Raw genomic sequence first — 16,656 nt, 5'->3', positions numbered from 1 at the left:
AGCTCCCAGGGCCCAACACTAGCTAGTAATGGGGTAATAAATTTTGTTGACTTTGGACCTATTTTCTTTGCTTAAATTCTCAGATAATCTTACAGCTCTAACATGCAGCTCCTATTAAGAGAATGGTACCCTGACTTCATTTCCCCTCCTCTGGTGGCTATCTGGCTACCATAAATATTTTATTAATATAAAATTTGAGAAAAGAAATGTATGCTTTTTCATCTGCAGTTTTATAAATGACATTAAACTATTTCTGAAAGCAAGCAGGTGTAAATAATAGTAATGAAAACAAAATGATTTAGGAGCAGGGCAAAAACGAGCAAGGAAGAATACTAGAGGGGATGAGTTAGATTTAGCTTTAACATTTGCATCGGATGAAGTAATCAACCTCAAATATTTCTGATTCTGAGTTTCCTGGCAGCAAAAGCAAAAAGAGAAATGCTTTAGATGGTATGGCTCTAATTGTATAGCAAACAAGTGAACACATTAGGAGATGCAAATATTATCCATTTTATTATAACCCCTACTCCTTTCCTCTCCTTATCTAAAGATGGGTGCTGGGGAAATGTTTCCCACTTCAGTTTTGTAAATAACAGAACTTTAATCTTATTTTATACCAAATATTTTTAAAAACCATATCCTTCCACCTCCCCTGAGGGAAAGAAAAAAGGTAGCTGGGCTTCATTATGCTCGCACCGTTACCGTACATGCCAGCCCATTGGCTTCCAACCCCATGTTCTCGTAACTCTGCCTAGAGCTTTCTCTAATTCTCAGAGCCCAGTGGCTCTTATGGGCAGACTGGAGGTGCTGAGGAGTTAATGTTTATGCTATCATTTTTCGATAAACAATTGATGGCAGTTGGCAGGTAATAACTCATATCACTAACCCCTTGGGTGGGGTAACTTCAAGGCAGGATCTGTACTGTCTCCCAGTTTCCCTATGGCATTGAGCCTCAGTTGCCCCCAGTGGTAACTTTCCTGATACTGTGCACTTCCCTGTCTTACTCCCCACGCTACTGCTGGTCATTCCTGGAATTGCCACCTAAATATACTACTTGCACTCAAATCTCTCACAACCTGCTTCTGGGGGAACCCAACCCTTCATAAAAGTATTTCTTTAAGGAGCTAACTTAATAGAGGGCTAGAGCTCTAAGTCAGCTAGGTCACCATTTGTTTGTTTCTTTAAAATATTAGGTAAGCCTTTGATCAATGCTGAATAACATATATTTCATATATTTCAGGGTTGCATTGTCTGAAGGATACTTAAAATGTGATCATGTGTGTTACCGATTTAAAAAAGGTCCAGTGTCAGATCCAAGAATTAATATCTCCACACACACATGCACACGCATTCACTCTTCTCTGTGCATAAGAGCCAGCTCAGTTTTGGAAGCCAGCTCAGTGGTGGAAGCGAAACTAGAGTGATGTTTTAGAGAGAGCCTATAATGCTTTCCAGAGGACTTAGAATTTTCTGAAGGATTCGGTCACACTTTGTCATCTAGCATTTTTTTTTAACCATCCGGCATTTTTCAGACGGGGGTTAGCATGTCGCTGCTCTCATCACAGGAAAGCATGACTGGACCTTCGCTAATTGTCTCATCTTTTGTAATTGTGCCCTTGATCGACTGGTCACACTGCATTAACTTTGACATGTGTCCTGGTTCAATGGTAATCTCTGCGTCAACAGTTCTATCTGGTATCACAGGGAGAACACAAATGTGATAAGACTGGGAGCTCGAATTCTAACAAATCTCCAGTGGCTATTTTTAGCAGGAACATCTAAATTAGACCTGGTTCCATTTCACCAAGGCTCTCACCTATAGATTAAGAGCTTTCCTTTCAGAAGACGCAGCAGGATAAGTGGTATCAACTCAGTTCAATCAATTGTACCTGATGAAATCTTTGTTGCAGCTCAGACTACACTTAACTGCTGGGATTAGCTAGTATTTGCTGAGACACCCACCCCCCATTCAAATTTATTTAAGACCTATGATGAATTTTACTTTATTCCTTGGTTAGGGTCCTCAGGTCTGGTATAATCTTAGAAGCACAATTAAAGAAGGCACTAATCACTTAGGATAAATTGATGCTAATGAAAAAAATGCATACACATATATGTATACATATACATACATATACACATAAACATAATACATATAAATGTATGTATATCTGCTCCCCTGATGACTTGGGGAATAAGTCATTGGAAGGAAGACCCCAAACACATTTTTATAAGTCCTTAAGTGAAGCCGAGAAGAGCCTTGAGATGTCTCAAGCCTTAACTGACATGATTTCTATTTCTGGGTTTAAATTTAAAATGTCCATGTTAAAGTTACAGAAAAACATCTGCCAGTGCCTTATTCTGCTGGACGCAGAGGAGGCACACAGCACTTCACAGTCTTTTTCTACAGAATGACGTGCTGGATTTCTAAAAGGCAAAGCAGTGACTGGATTCTTTGATTCCTGGGGATTTTTTTTATAGATCATGTCTCCAGATTTAAACTTACAGCTTTGAGACTGAAGCAAAAGGAAAAGACAGATAGTCATGGGAGTTCAGCGTATCATGTTAGCATTCTAGTTTCATTCAGCAAAAAAGAACATTTTGTGAACAAGGATATACTGGCAGACAGTGCTATGAGGGAAGAAGAGGTCTGTTTTCTTGCCACAGTGGGATCTGCCCCCTGAGTTTTGTGATTTTTAGGGGTACGGAGAGATGAATCCATTCCCTAGGTAAGGAATGAAGAGAGTGGGCTTCCTCTGTCAATTCAATATGATTGATGTGACTAGAGGGCACAGAAAAAGTGATATTTGTGTGCACTGAAGAAGAGCCACTTTTCCTGAAAACGTCTCCACCTTTTCCCGATGTCTCCGTCATCATGTCCTTTTCTTATAGACCTTCTAGACCTAGTCATCTCAGCTACCTTGTAATGAGTACGAATCCTAGTGTACCGTTCAGATAGGGCAAAAGATATAACTTGATTTGCTTTAAATCAACTTAAATCCAACTCTTAAGACTCATAATTCAGACTCATGAAGAATTCAGTCTCAGGCGTTGTTGGGGCCTCCTCTGAGCTCCAGGGTTGTAAAAAGGTTTTACACAGTGCCAGACCATCAGGGAGAATCCTGAGATGGTAGATGCCAGGTCCACTCTATTTGGCTTGGAGAAGCCCATGGTTTCAGAGTACCCGATCCCATCAGGTAAAACTGCTCTGCTGACCTGGGGCCTGGCCTGGAGCAGAGGCTGGGGGTCCTCTGATGAGATTCATCCTCTCTGGTTGCCCACCATTTATCTTCCCCCAAGATCTCCCAGCATGCTAATCACATGCAGGGCTCAATGCCCAGGTCTGAGATAAGCACTTCTCTGAGATCTTGTCACTTCCCAGGAGTACTGCCACATGAAGGCATAAGTAGCTCTAATGTGCAGAGCTAAGAAAGCAGCAGAGCTGTCTTAGGTTAGTTTCTTCTCAAAACAGACCCTGAACTGAGCATTTGCATCCAAATGATTTATTAAAGGAAGTACTCCCAGGATCAACCAGGAAGGGAATTAGGGACACAAGATAGGAAAGAGGAAGAAATCATGCAAAAGTGATTTCAACTGATCTCCCAGCCTCAGCCTGCTCCCATGGAGTGCTAGAGCATGTAAATAACATCCGGAGGAAGAGGAGTTGGACTTTTGTACTTACACACCCATCCATCATTGGCTACAGGCAACCTTGGGGTGGGCACGAGGGGACAAAAATCCAGGCATTTTTCAGCTCTTCATATGAGCAATATGGTGCCGATGCCTGAAGGTAAGCCTCTGAAGCGCGCAGGTGCCAGCTCTCAGCGGTAAAACTCACATGTAGAAGTTGAACTTGTAAAAAGATATGAGGGGACCTGGGTGGGGCACCCATAGTGCTCACTACAAAAGTTATCATGAAGCCATTGTGTATCCTTCTGGAAAATGGTGTTACAGCGAACTACCTTATACTGTTGGCCTGAGAAAAACTGAAGACAGGGGTAGAAAAGGTCTTTCTTTAAATGTTTACATCAAACAATATCTCAGAAAAATGCACTCCTAAGTACTATTCTTGTTCACAAAATAGCACATACAGGCTCACTAAATTTAATGTGTTTGTGTTTCTGGGCTGAGTCCCAAAAGTAATAGGGCAATGTACTATTTATTATTAATCATGAGATATTTGACTTAGCAAAGCAGGAGGCTGATGCTCCTTTAGGCCACAGATGTAGATGTTTTAATTTCTCATTTGATTTTGTATGAAAACATCCATCCCACTGAGGAGAAATGAAACACAAAGCCCTTGAAAAATCAAATAGAAAAGAACCATGAATCTGTTCAATGGGGAGATACAAGGGTTTCTAAAAAGAGAACCTATAGTGGGGGAAAAATAGATCATTTTGAAATATAACCCTGGGGAGATGCTCTGATGAGATGCAGATGGTCTATGTACCCAACGGGTAGATATCTGAACTGGGAGAGAAAAGAATGGATGGAGGAAGTCTTAGAATTCTCTTCAAAGCATCAGAGGAGAGTATATAGCTTTGGAAAGTACAGGAAATAAATGAGAAGGAAGAGAGAATAATGCCTTGTGGATGTTTGATACTGAAATAATTTTAACCTTCATTATGCAGGATTCAAAGAGATGAAGGTAGAGACACCATGGTTGATACCCAGAAGTTCTAATCAACACACTGCACCCAGGCTTCCAGCCCACCATGGGTAGCGATTACCAAAAAGCCAGAAAATAGAGTGGAATAATGCCTGTTGCTCAATAGGGCCAAAAATGGGCCATTAGATTTCTTCGTGACTTTTTCTTTAAGGTGTATGAATTTGGGAACTGATTTTTAAAGGCAGTTGGGTGCTTTGTAAATAAAGGCAAGCAAGGGAAAAGGAGACTTTTTCCCCGTCTACAGATGAGGAAAGCAAGACTTGGAGAGATTAATTTTCCCAGGCCCTAGTTTATTAAGTGGAAGAATGAATAAATTTCACTCTTTATCTCTTCCACCAAACAAATATTTACTGAGTACCTACTGTGTGTTTGTTCTGGACATTGGGGAATCGAGTGATTATTTGAACCTGTATTTATCTGATCCCGGAGGCCATTCTTTTCTCACTAGAGTCTCGTGACAAAACTCATTTAAATTTAGTTCATGCAAATTTGAATTACTCTGTGATTATGCAAGCTGGTCAGGAGATTTGCATGGGGAAAAAAGAGCATAAAAACAAACAAACAAAAAAATATGGAAGACTTAATGCTAGGTTTATAGGCTTAGTAAGGACAACTCAGGCCATTTTGCCTGATACCTAAAAAAAAATTATTCTTAACGTGATAAGCCAGAAATGATGACTATAGTTATATTAATGTATGTTTTTCCAGTCTCTTCCTGCCCACCCCCCATGGCTATTTAAATTTTTTTTGTTTGGTTTTGGTTTTGAACAGTTTTATATATTATGTCTATGTGTGGTTTTCTTCTTACTTACCTGGCTTTGGACTTTGTAAATCTGTAGGATGATGTCTTTCATTTGTTTTTGACATTTTTCAGATATTATCTTACATATGATTTTTGCTCTATTCTCTCTCTTCTCTTTCTGCGATGCCATTTACATGTATTTATTAACCTACTCACAGTATCCTCAGTGTCTCATATGTTTTCCTGTACATTTTTCTACCTTTTTTGTCCTTGTACATTATTCTGATTTTTCAAAGTTATCTTTCAGTTTATTAACACTATTAAGCTATATCTTACTTGCTATTAAACTCAACTAATGAGTTTTTAATTTCTGTCATTGTAATTTTTCAGTTCTGGATTTCTCCATTGATTATTATGTCAGTATTTTCAGTTTTTTACTGAAATTCTCAAATTTGTCTTTTATTTCCTGAACATATTCAGTATAATTATTTTTAAGTAGTGTCAAACAACTACATTGTCTGGATCGTTTATAAGTCTGTTTCTGTTGTCTGTCTTTCTCTTGAATTTTAGCCATAGTGTCTTGCCTTCCATTGGACCCGAACTCAGAAGCATCACTCGGCTCTATCCATGAGCAATAACTGAAAACTAAATAATAGCTCTCCATTCTAAGATCTCATCAAGTTCAAGGTGCACCATTGATTTAATTATAGCTTTTTCTGGAGATTGGAGTAAAGAAATACTGCATGAAAAATAACACATGTGACCTGATGTCAGACAGACCACATAATAAAAGAGAATGCATCTAAGAATTATAAAAATTTGGCAAAATTCCTCAGCCTTGAAGACTTGTTTGTCTATCCTGAGTCAGTTTCTCTTTAAGTCTTCTTTTAAATTCTCCTTAGTGAGAGGGAAAAAAGGACCTGAATTGTTCCAAGGCTTTGTTACCTCCAAGGATTCGAGAACTCTCCAATGATCCTGCTAGTTAAACCCATATTAAATGTAATAGAAATACCATGCATGAGGATCCTGCACATAGGAAGTCATGGGGTGGCCGCCTAGTGGACCGTGGAAGTACTTCCCAGGAGAGAAAATCCCCACTATCAGGCTTAAAGTTGAACTGGTTTCTTATCTTCTGCTGAGCTGATGTGGCTAGAAGATAGTTCATTTTCTTTCAGTGTTTCGGGACTGGTCTTAAGCATCGCCTAATCGTTCTTGGCCATGATCCTCTAGCAAGCAAAGCTCAAAATGGATGAAGCACTACACTTGAATTACACAAATCATAGCCCTCTGATAGGCTAACTGGCCACAGATTCAAGTGCCTGCCAGAGCCAGGCAGCTAGTCGGGGCTGCAGCCAAATGAAGAACACAGCCCCGTCTAAGCAGAGAGAGCTACTTCCCAGTGCTAGTTGATTGTTGCCATGGGGGAATACAGGCCTAGGGTTTCCAGATCTGAATTTTGTCAGAAGCTGGTAATACCGATTTTTAAGAGAAATCTCTTGATTTTTATGTTGGCAACTAATACCATTTTCTAAAACTTGCAGGTATAACACACCATTCTTTTGAGATGATTGCAGTCTGTGGGCTCCTGTCGGTTGCTTCTGGGCTACATGTGCAGCACTGAGTGAGTCTGTACCACAAGAAGCCAGCCCCATCACTGGAGCAATTTGGAATGCTTTCTCTGCTTCTTCCTCCCACATCATGGAGGCATTCCTGGAAATATAAGCACTGGGCCTTTCTGAGTCCGCATGAAACTTCAAGAAGTGCATTACCCTCCCTTTACCATATCAGTATTTTTGAACAACTCACTCAGTGAGGTCCCTTTCTTACATGTCAGATGGAGTTTTGGAGTTACCCGCCAGGGAAATTACTCATATCACATAGCCCAGAAGCACACAGAGTATCATTGAGATCATCTGCCACTTAGGCTATGGGCATTCTTACATACGTGTAACTTAGCTAATATTAGCAACCTTGCCAAAATGCATATAGGAAAATGATTAATTTTTAGTTATCAAATATTTTTCAAGTATTATCTAAATGGAGATTCTTTTCTTGCCTGGAGGCAAGTTGCTTGAAAGGTAATTGAGACAGTTATGGGGAAAAAAAGTGTGTCAAATGCATAATTGTATTGCATGGGAACTGTTTTATAGGGATAGGCCTGTTTCTTAGGCAAAATGATTAAAAAGAGACTAGGAAGGCTGATAGAGTGATCGGTACCCAAATTCAGTAATTAAAGGTTTAATTCTTCAGGAGACTTAACTCCGTGTCTTTAGCAAGTAATATTCAGTATTATGCCATAATCCACTTGAGAAAAATATTTTATCTATCTGATAGAATATTTTCAGGATATACTTAATATTCTATTCAGTGCTCAGAATAGCTGGTGATGCTATTTCTACTTAAAGTAGCTGTCTAACATGAATTAGAGAATAGAAGTACCTTTGTAATGAATATTGTTAAGTGTTTAGATGGAAAATTATATTTGGACATCAAGGGAAATTTCTTGTATCTAAATTTATATTGTCCTCTAATATTCTTAACTATAACTTTCAACACACTAGATTCCTGAAGATGATATGTAAAATCTAAATAAATTCATTTCATCTATGCACTCTTGTTTCTAATCAGTTCTACTTTCTGGGTACAACACAAATAGGAAGTTGACGTGTTTAATCGCCTGAGCTTTAGTGAACAAAGGAGATACTACAACAACACTGAAAAACAATAACCCTTGTATACGGATCATAAAATCTAGATAAAATGTTTATTTTGTCCAGGCCTACCCAGCTCCCACACTTTGAGAAAGAAATGAACATGATCATACGAGAGCCACGTGTAGTGTCAAATTGATTTACATAGAGAATGGGATACTTTTAAATTTAAGAATTAATCATTAAAACAAGGGAAAGATGTGTCTAATACATGCATTTTCTATTACGAGTTTTCTCTTGGTAATTCCTGCCATTATTAGCCTGCCATTATTAGCAGGCTACATATCACTGCATTTTTTAATTCAATGACACGTGTAAAGATTCGATTCTGAAATGGAACACTTCAGACATTTAAAAGCTCTTCTTTTATTCTCTCTTTTAGTTGTTGAAGAAAGAAACTGCTCAGACCCTGGGGGCCCGGTCAATGGGTACAAGAAAATAACGGGAGGCCCTGGGCTCGTCGGTGGGCGCTATGCGAAAATTGGCACTATCGTGTCCTTCTTTTGTAACAACTCGTATGTTCTCAGTGGCAATGAGAAGAGAGCTTGCCAGCAGAATGGGGAGTGGTCAGGAAAACAGCCCATATGCATAAAAGGTAACTTGCAAAGATTTCTGACGTCTGTAGAAATAGTTGGAGTTGCTGGACTTTTTGGTACCTTTCATATACATGTTTCTGAGCCCCTAGAAAATGCCTTTCTCTCTTATTCAGTTCTTAACTGGAACTATATATTAATCTTAGGCTGGCAACCATCTCTAAAAACATTTGCCTCTGTTTTGGACCGCCAGAGGACCTGCTTATCCTAATCACAACATCTTGAGGCAATCGAGAAGAGTGATGCAGTTATCAGAGCAGTTTAGGACAGATGACAGGGCTGAATTTTATGTGTACAAATCCAAGGAAAGAATTGCAGTAATCCATATGCATTTCTATAGCTACATTTATCTATTCTCTATACAATATTAAGTTAATGTAAAAAATAAAAGGACAAAATAGACACATCAGGCCTGCCAGCTTCTAGGGAGGGAAGTTTGAGATGTTAAAATGTGAAGATGTTAAGAACATCATTAAAAGACAGTAAATCCTTGAACATTCAAGACAGAGTTCTAGGAACACATGAATAGTATATGTTCAGAGCAAGGAGTGATCAGTATCGCCTGAAGTAGGGAGACTTACAGGAAGCAAGTAGGATTGGAGCCAGTCTGGGAGGCTGGGAAGGATTTGTAGAGGCGAAGAGAAATTGGGATGATATTCCAGTTTGAAGACAAAGGAGAAGTGAAAGAATCATGTAAACTCAAAATGAGGCAATCTGGGAGCTAAATTTAAAAAGGTGGTTTGGGACCAGAAAAAATGGAACATTGCACGGAGAAGTTCGGCCCTTACCCCTTGGTAGTGAGGATGCTAGTTTCTTTAATTGACTTAGTTGCTCCAGGTCAATAGCCCCCTCTCTTTGGGGGGCAGGTCACAATGATCTGGCTGTTTCCAGGGAAGAAAAGCATGTCCTTGGCCTAGATTATCCAGATAATTGCCTCAATCCTCCACTTTCCCTTCTGAGTGTTTGTCAATAAAGCCAAATCATGGGAAAGGAATGAAAGAGAATGGTTTGTGAAAGGAATAAATCACTTTAGACTTTAGCCAGAAGCGACCTTCATCCCCACCCGCACAGACTCTGATTCTTGATTTCATTAAGTATGGAAATGGTGTTACATATGTCCTTGGAAATTTTTGTCAACTCTTCTCTTACAAGTTAATGCAACCAAGGTTCCCCTGCTAATTAGACGAATGTTGGCTGCTTGATTGAGAAAGTGAGATGGGTAGGATTCCTTTTCACTTGTGAAGAAAGACTTCAACAAAATTAAACTGGGCTTTGAGTTGCCCTCAAATGATTGTTAGGAGCCTTAATTGCAGAGAAGGGACATGGAGGAATCAGTAACTCAAGACTTATTATCCATGCTTAACACTGCTGTTTGCTTTTAGATGAGAACCTGATAATTCCCTATGTTGGGCTAGATGTTAGAACCTTCACTTTGACTTTTATTCCATTTTGATCGTTTGCTAAATACTATTTATGTGAACAGATAATCCTAGTCTTTAACTGCCAGGGTTCCAAATCACCCACGGGAAGCATCTTTTCAAGAGGTATTTTACCTGGGTTCTTTGGAGGGGTGTCAATTTCGATGAAAGGCAGCATGTTCTTTTGCTAACGGAGCTGTGCAAGCTTGGCTGACATGTCCCACCTCTGAGAGCCTAGGGTATGTGCACCCAGTGTCCAGGAAGGGTGGTCAGGTATGAATCCGAACTAAATAATGTGAACAGTTAATATGGAAAAGACTCTGCAGCATTGTCTCTATTTTCCTAGCCTGCCGAGAACCAAAGATCTCAGACCTGGTGAGACGGAGAGTTCTTCCAATGCAGGTTCAGTCAAGGTGAGGTTGAAACACTGGAACTCTGCTTTAAAGGCGAATGAATGTTCCCCTCCCACCCGCTCTCCCCACTTGTGTTTGGCCAAAGACAGTCTGGGGTTTCTTGGGGACATTCAGTGCTGACTGGCCATGAAAGAATAGGGCTTGTTAGATGGTGGCTTGTTAGCCATCTGCCTTCAGCCAAGAGGTAGCAACTGTTGGAAGATGTACAGATTTAACTGGATCATGGGGAGAGTAGGTGGCTGGTGGAAGGCGAGACCTTAAGATGATCTTTGAAGAACTGAATTTTACTACTTTAGTCTTGTTGAAATTTCTATTGAAATTTTATTATGGCAGCTTCTAGGGAAATGACATTGCTGCCACATGCAGCCAGCTATGGGAAGGTCTTCTTGGTAGTAAACAACCAGGTGAGGCAGGCTGGTGGAGCCCGGGAACTAAAAATAAATGACCAGCCCTGATGAGGGCTGTGATCCCTCAGGTAAACGCACCCAGCCTTTCTCCTGGAAAGAGAGAGAGAGGATCCACCTGCTGGGGAGAGAATAGGCCCGTTTCTACTCCTCCTCCCCTTATTTTGTACGAAATCCTGTTCTCATCCCCTCTCCTACCATTCTCCCCGTCACTCTCCCCACCCCAGCCAGCTGGTGGAGCCGCCTTTGCCTCTATCCCTCCGAGCTCCGTCCTGCTTCAGAACCTTCACACTCGTGGCTCTTTCTGTCTGGGACCTGCTTTCGCTGGGTTTCCACCAGCCTTAATACCTCACTTCCTTCAGTTCTCTGCTCGGTTTTTACCTGGCAGAAAGACTTCCCCCAACTGTCCTTTAAAAAATCGCATCCCCGCCTCCACCGTGACTGCCGAGCTGGCTGCTGTACTCGGTCTATGCTCTCTGGCCTTCACTGTGCTTCACTTTGCATCTCAGCTTCCATCTCCACCTGTTGTCTTACATGTAGTTTTTGGTTTATTTCTTCTATTTTTGTCTCCCCTTTACCCCGCCAAAAAAAATATAAAAGTTACAAGCGCAGAAACATTATCTGTTTATTTATGCCGAATGAAGTTCTGGTGCTAGAACAGTGCCTGCCCCACAGTCGGCACCTTATAAATTTTTATTGAATGAATGAATTGGATTGACAAACGGGGGTTCAAGGCCAGGTCGACCTCTCTTTAGTGCTGGATATTCTTGGGCAAGTTTCTAAACTTGCTGAGCTTTTTATTTCCTCATTTCAAAAATGAGGATGATCATAACTACATCTGTCTCTGGGGATCGTCATAAGGATTAAATGTAACACTAACTTTAATTGAGTGTTTGCTTTGTGCCTGTTGTTCTTCTGAGTGCTTTCCATGCATTAGCTCATTTAATCTTTACTGCAACCTCTAATGTAGTCTTAATAGTACCATTTAGTATAGGTTTTATTACAGTTTTTATCACAGATGGGTAAATTGAGGCTCAGAGAAGTTAAGTAACTGGTCCAAGGTCACATTGCTGGAAGAAATGGCAAAGGCAGGATGCAGATCCAGGGTTTTCAGGATCTGGAGTCTTCAGGGTGTGCTCCCTTATGCACTAAGCTTTTACAAGGCCGTAGCAAAACACCTTGCTCAAATGAACACCCTTAAGTAGTAGCTATTGTTTTTACAAATAGTTAACAGTGAATCCCAGTAACTAGAATTGGCCTCAGCCAAGTGACCTGAAATGTCCTTAAATCGGAATATTCATCAGTCTCTCACCTTTCTTCTTGCTATCTCAGTGCATTTCTGTATCTCCCTTTTCAGGGAAGGCATTTCCTAGGGAACAGTGGCAATGGAATCCAAATTCTGCCCCCTGTTTCTGATCTTTGTGATTCATCTAGGGCTGGATTCCCATGAAGTGGGTTAAACCTGATATACCTGTTCTTCACAAGGAGCCATCTTGTAGAACAGATCCCGGGCTGTTAAAGAAGCCCACCGGGCTTTGCATTTTTAAAGCAATTGCAATGGGAGGTTAGGTGACAAGGTGTCAGGTATCACATGTAGATGAGAAAGCAAGCCTAAAACTTACTTTTAAGGAGCTTTCTGAAAGATAGGCTGCTGGAGCTGGGATATGCTTATCTCTGGCAGCCAGGCTTACCCAGGAACCCCCTAAGGCAGTGTATACCTTCAACAGATGGGCCTAAAGATGAGCTTGTTTGCAAGTCCAGTAGCTTCCTGAACTGCAGACCTGGTTCTAACCAGGAGCTAAAGATTTGTTGAATGAAATCGATATGGATGGAATATTTGCTCTGAGCAAAGCACTGTAGAGACACATGAAACAGATTGTTTAAGATGGTATCAGATTGGTGCACAGAGACACCAGGGTAGGAATTGTGACTGCTAAGTGCTGCCTTGGGTGCCATCTTGGCTTCCTGTGTGCCCTCCAGTACTCCCACTTACCTCTCTGGGTTTCCATTCTCCTTCATTAAACAGGGATTAGAACATTGAAGGGAATTCTACCTTTCCAGTTAACAGTCATTGCGTACCAGTATGAAATGAACACGAGCTGTATAATGTGCATACACCTCCCCCAAGAATCCCCGAGCGGTCCCTGGGGGCTTCAACATCAGGGCTCTTTTAAAAAGCCTTTTCGCATTTACACACATTGCTCCCTATTTTTCCCAATCAATGTGCCCTGAGAGAAGATTCTATTCTCTGAGGTGTGCTAATTATGTCTGCTAATTGCTAAATCGAGCTATTGTATCAACACAGTTTAGTTCGAGTCAATTCCTGATATTGCCCCATTATGATAATGGTTAGAGAAAAAAATATGCCCGGATTTCTCTCATTCAAATTAACTTCCTTTCCTGTTTAATTTCATAATTAATTTTTTATGTGTGCGTGTATAGTATTACTTTTGATAGTAGCTATTATGTCAGATATTATCCTCCTTGCTTAAAATCCTAGGCAGCTGGAGCCATGCCAGAAATGGAAATGGAGGAATAGAATGAAGCTTGAAGTGTGCAGAAGAATTTGCTCAGTGGTAGAGGGGAAGTGTGTGTATGTGAGAGAAAGAGAGACAGCAAGAGAATGAGATAGCTACTGTTTATCCTTCTTCTGTAACCAAGTGTCAACATGGGATTGGCATGGAACTAAAAAAGCCAAATGACTCTCTCCTACCCTGCTCTCTCTCTGGGCCTGTGTGTCCCTATGCAGGGAAACACCGTTACACCAGCTGTACTCATCAGCTTTCAGCAAGCAGAAACTGCAGAGTGCCCCTACCAAGAAACCAGCCCTTCCTTTTGGAGACCTGCCCACCGGGTACCAACATCTGCACACCCAGCTCCAGTATGAGTGCATCTCACCCTTCTACCGGCGCCTGGGCAGCAGTCGGAGGACTTGTCTGAGAACCGGAAAGTGGAGTGGGCGTGCCCCATCCTGCATTCCTAGTGAGTCAAGGCTTGTCCTTGGGCTGGAGCAGCTTACATCTAACATGACTGCCTATTAAAAGCCATTAACCTCTTCTTGGGAAAAGTTTCCTGTCCAAAGGAATGGTCTTCCAATACTTTCCCTAGCTTGGTAATGTCTGATATTTCACAGGTAGAGCTTCCTTCCTTTGGCTTAAACTTATTACCCAGGAGAAATTATCTCATTAACTCTTAGATAAATTTATTGGGAAGGGATGCACACATTTTGGTGGATAATTATGTCATAGTCACTTGGAGAAAAGGGAGAGAGCAGTCATTAAACACCTTGTAGGGAGGGGTTAAAGGTGCCAGAGGGCTTCTAGCTATGTTATCTTTATTACCCTCTCTAAGCCCTGGTTTTCATCCTCATTATCTAATGGTATTAATTAGGATATTGTTATTATTTACTGAAGTATTAATTGCTCAATAAGGTTATTATGATGATTACTGAGATAATATGTGGAAATGTCTGGAATAAGGTCTTACACATACTAAACTGCCTTCCCCATCTTCTTTGTCAAGGAAAACAGTATGGCTTAGTTCATGGTGGTCATTTTCATAATGATAGTCATGATATATTGAGTCTAATTGTTTTGGTACATTATCTTGCCCTGTGAGATGATTGTCATTACTATATCCATTCTGCAGACAAGAAGACCGAGGGACTCTAGGGATTAGGTGACTTTGCCAGTACATGCCTGGGATTGGAAGTCTCCAGTCTTACCCCTAGACTGTAGCACACCATATCAAGGTGGTTGATTAATATTTAAAGGGAAAAAAAAACAAGTTAGATACTTAGTGGTCATGACAGTCATGGGGCCCACCTTTCCACATTTGTGCTCTTTTGGTTGAGTGACACATTCCTCTTTGGATGGGAAGTTCCGAATTGATCTTATTAGAACTGGTGCTTTCTTCGTAGTCTGTGGGAAAATCGAGAACATCACTGCTCCGAAGACCCAGGGGCTGCGCTGGCCGTGGCAGGCGGCCATCTACAGGAGGACCAGCGGGGTGCATGGTGGCAGCCTGCACAAGGACGAGTGGTTCCTGGTGTGCAGTGGTGCCCTGGTGAATGAGCGTACTGTGGTGGTGGCTGCCCACTGTGTAACTGACCTGGGGAAGGTCACCATGGTCAAGACAGCAGATCTCAAAGTCATCCTGGGGAAATTCTACCGGGATGACGACCGGGAGGAGAAGACCATCCAGAGCTTGCGGGTGAGAGAGGTTCTCTGGTTCAGCAAATTCCTAGCGCTGGGAGAGCAATTACTGTGTCAGTCCGGTCACTTTAGCACCTTAGCTCCTGGCCCAGAACCTGGCATGTAGCAAGTGCTCAATATTTCATGTTAACAAGTACTAGGAAGGGGGCACCTAGAAAGATTATGGAGTCTTTCCTCCTCAAATTGTTTTAAAAATAAGATAGTAACAAATATCTGTCATTGTGGTCATCAAAAATTAATCCCCTGTTATTTAGGGCACTGTACTAGGCAGGCTTTGAGGACATAAAGAGGTTTTATCCAAGACAGTTCTAATCAATTTTTAATATTCTTCTCTTTTCCTATCTTCTCCCACCTTCTTTCTCTTCCATCCACCCATCCACCTACCCACCCACCTGTCCATCTGTCTATCCATGCATTCACTGATCCGTCCATCCATCCATCCATCTGTCCGTCCGTCCGTCCATCCATCCATCTGTCCATCCATCCATCCGTCCATCCGTTCATCCGTTCATCCATCCATCAGTCTGTTCATTTGTTCATCCATTTATTCATACATCCATCTATCCACTCATCCATCTCTCCATCCATCCATTATTCATCCATCCATTATTGAGCTCCCACAGTATGACGTTCACTGGGAATAGATACAGAACTGAATGAAGCATAGTTTTTGTCCTTTTGAAGAGTCCACAGGCTAGACAGAGAAGTTATTGTGATTAGTTCAACTCGAGAGAAGCCCTGAGAAAATGTGCCCAAATGTAGTTGAAATAATAGAACACATACGTAAAGTATTAGATGTACGCTCCTAGAAGCCTCCATCAAAGACAGTGATTGGCAAAGATTGGGACAATCAGGGAAGACTTCGTGGACCATTCTGGGTGTAGCTCTGTCTTCCTGGCTTGATGACACACGAAATGTTTACAGCGGACCGGATTACAAACTGGTAGCCTGTAGGGGTTAGTGTTTAGATAGTGCTTATATATCATTTTTTAATTAGTTATTCGCCAACATTTAAAAATCAGAAGGTTTCAGATAAAGATCTGGAGTCCATTTTCTGGTAAAGTTAGAATGTCGGTCCATTTCTGCATGGCGGTGGTCAGCTGAAGTGAAGTGGCAACTGCCCACTTTTGACAAGTGTGCATCTTATGTTCTGTGGCCTCACTTGTCCACTTTGTTTAACACCATCTACCAGGCCTTTTTAGTTTGCAACCCTGGAAATAGAATGGTTGCTTTCTACTATCCCTTCGGCAAGTGTGTCCAAATAATTACAGCCGTCTCTTAGACATTTCCTCCTGATCATTCAGCCCCAGGGCTTACCTGTTTGTCCACTGTGGAGTTAGCCTCTCACCATTGCCATCTGTTCCTTGCATTCGTAGATTTCTGCAGTCATTTTGCATCCCAACTACGACCCCATCCTGCTGGATGCTGACATCGCCATCCTGAAGCTCCTAGATAAGGCTCGCATCAGCACCCGTGTCCAGCCCATCTGCCT

The 16,656-nt window shown here is 41.4% G+C and overlaps 1 protein-coding gene across 1 annotated transcript in view; it reads left to right on the top strand.

Moving 5' to 3' along the window:
- The window catches only part of PAMR1 (peptidase domain containing associated with muscle regeneration 1), a 65,846-nt gene that overhangs the window by 47,824 nt on the left and 1,366 nt on the right, over window positions 1–16,656 (top strand). Inside the window, exons 7-11 of the mRNA XM_011357024.2 lie at window positions 8,505–8,717; window positions 10,480–10,546; window positions 13,700–13,932; window positions 14,870–15,162; window positions 16,541–16,652. Of these exons, the coding sequence (XP_011355326.1) occupies window positions 8,505–8,717; window positions 10,480–10,546; window positions 13,700–13,932; window positions 14,870–15,162; window positions 16,541–16,652 (918 nt within the window). The remainder of the gene's footprint in view (window positions 1–8,504; window positions 8,718–10,479; window positions 10,547–13,699; window positions 13,933–14,869; window positions 15,163–16,540; window positions 16,653–16,656) is intronic.

The sequence above is a fragment of the Pteropus vampyrus genome, unplaced genomic scaffold, assembly GCF_000151845.1.
Source record: "Pteropus vampyrus isolate Shadow unplaced genomic scaffold, Pvam_2.0 Scaffold31, whole genome shotgun sequence".
In the NCBI taxonomy this organism is placed as follows: Eukaryota; Metazoa; Chordata; class Mammalia; order Chiroptera; family Pteropodidae; genus Pteropus; species Pteropus vampyrus.
This window is presented reverse-complemented; position numbering and strand designations above follow the sequence as displayed.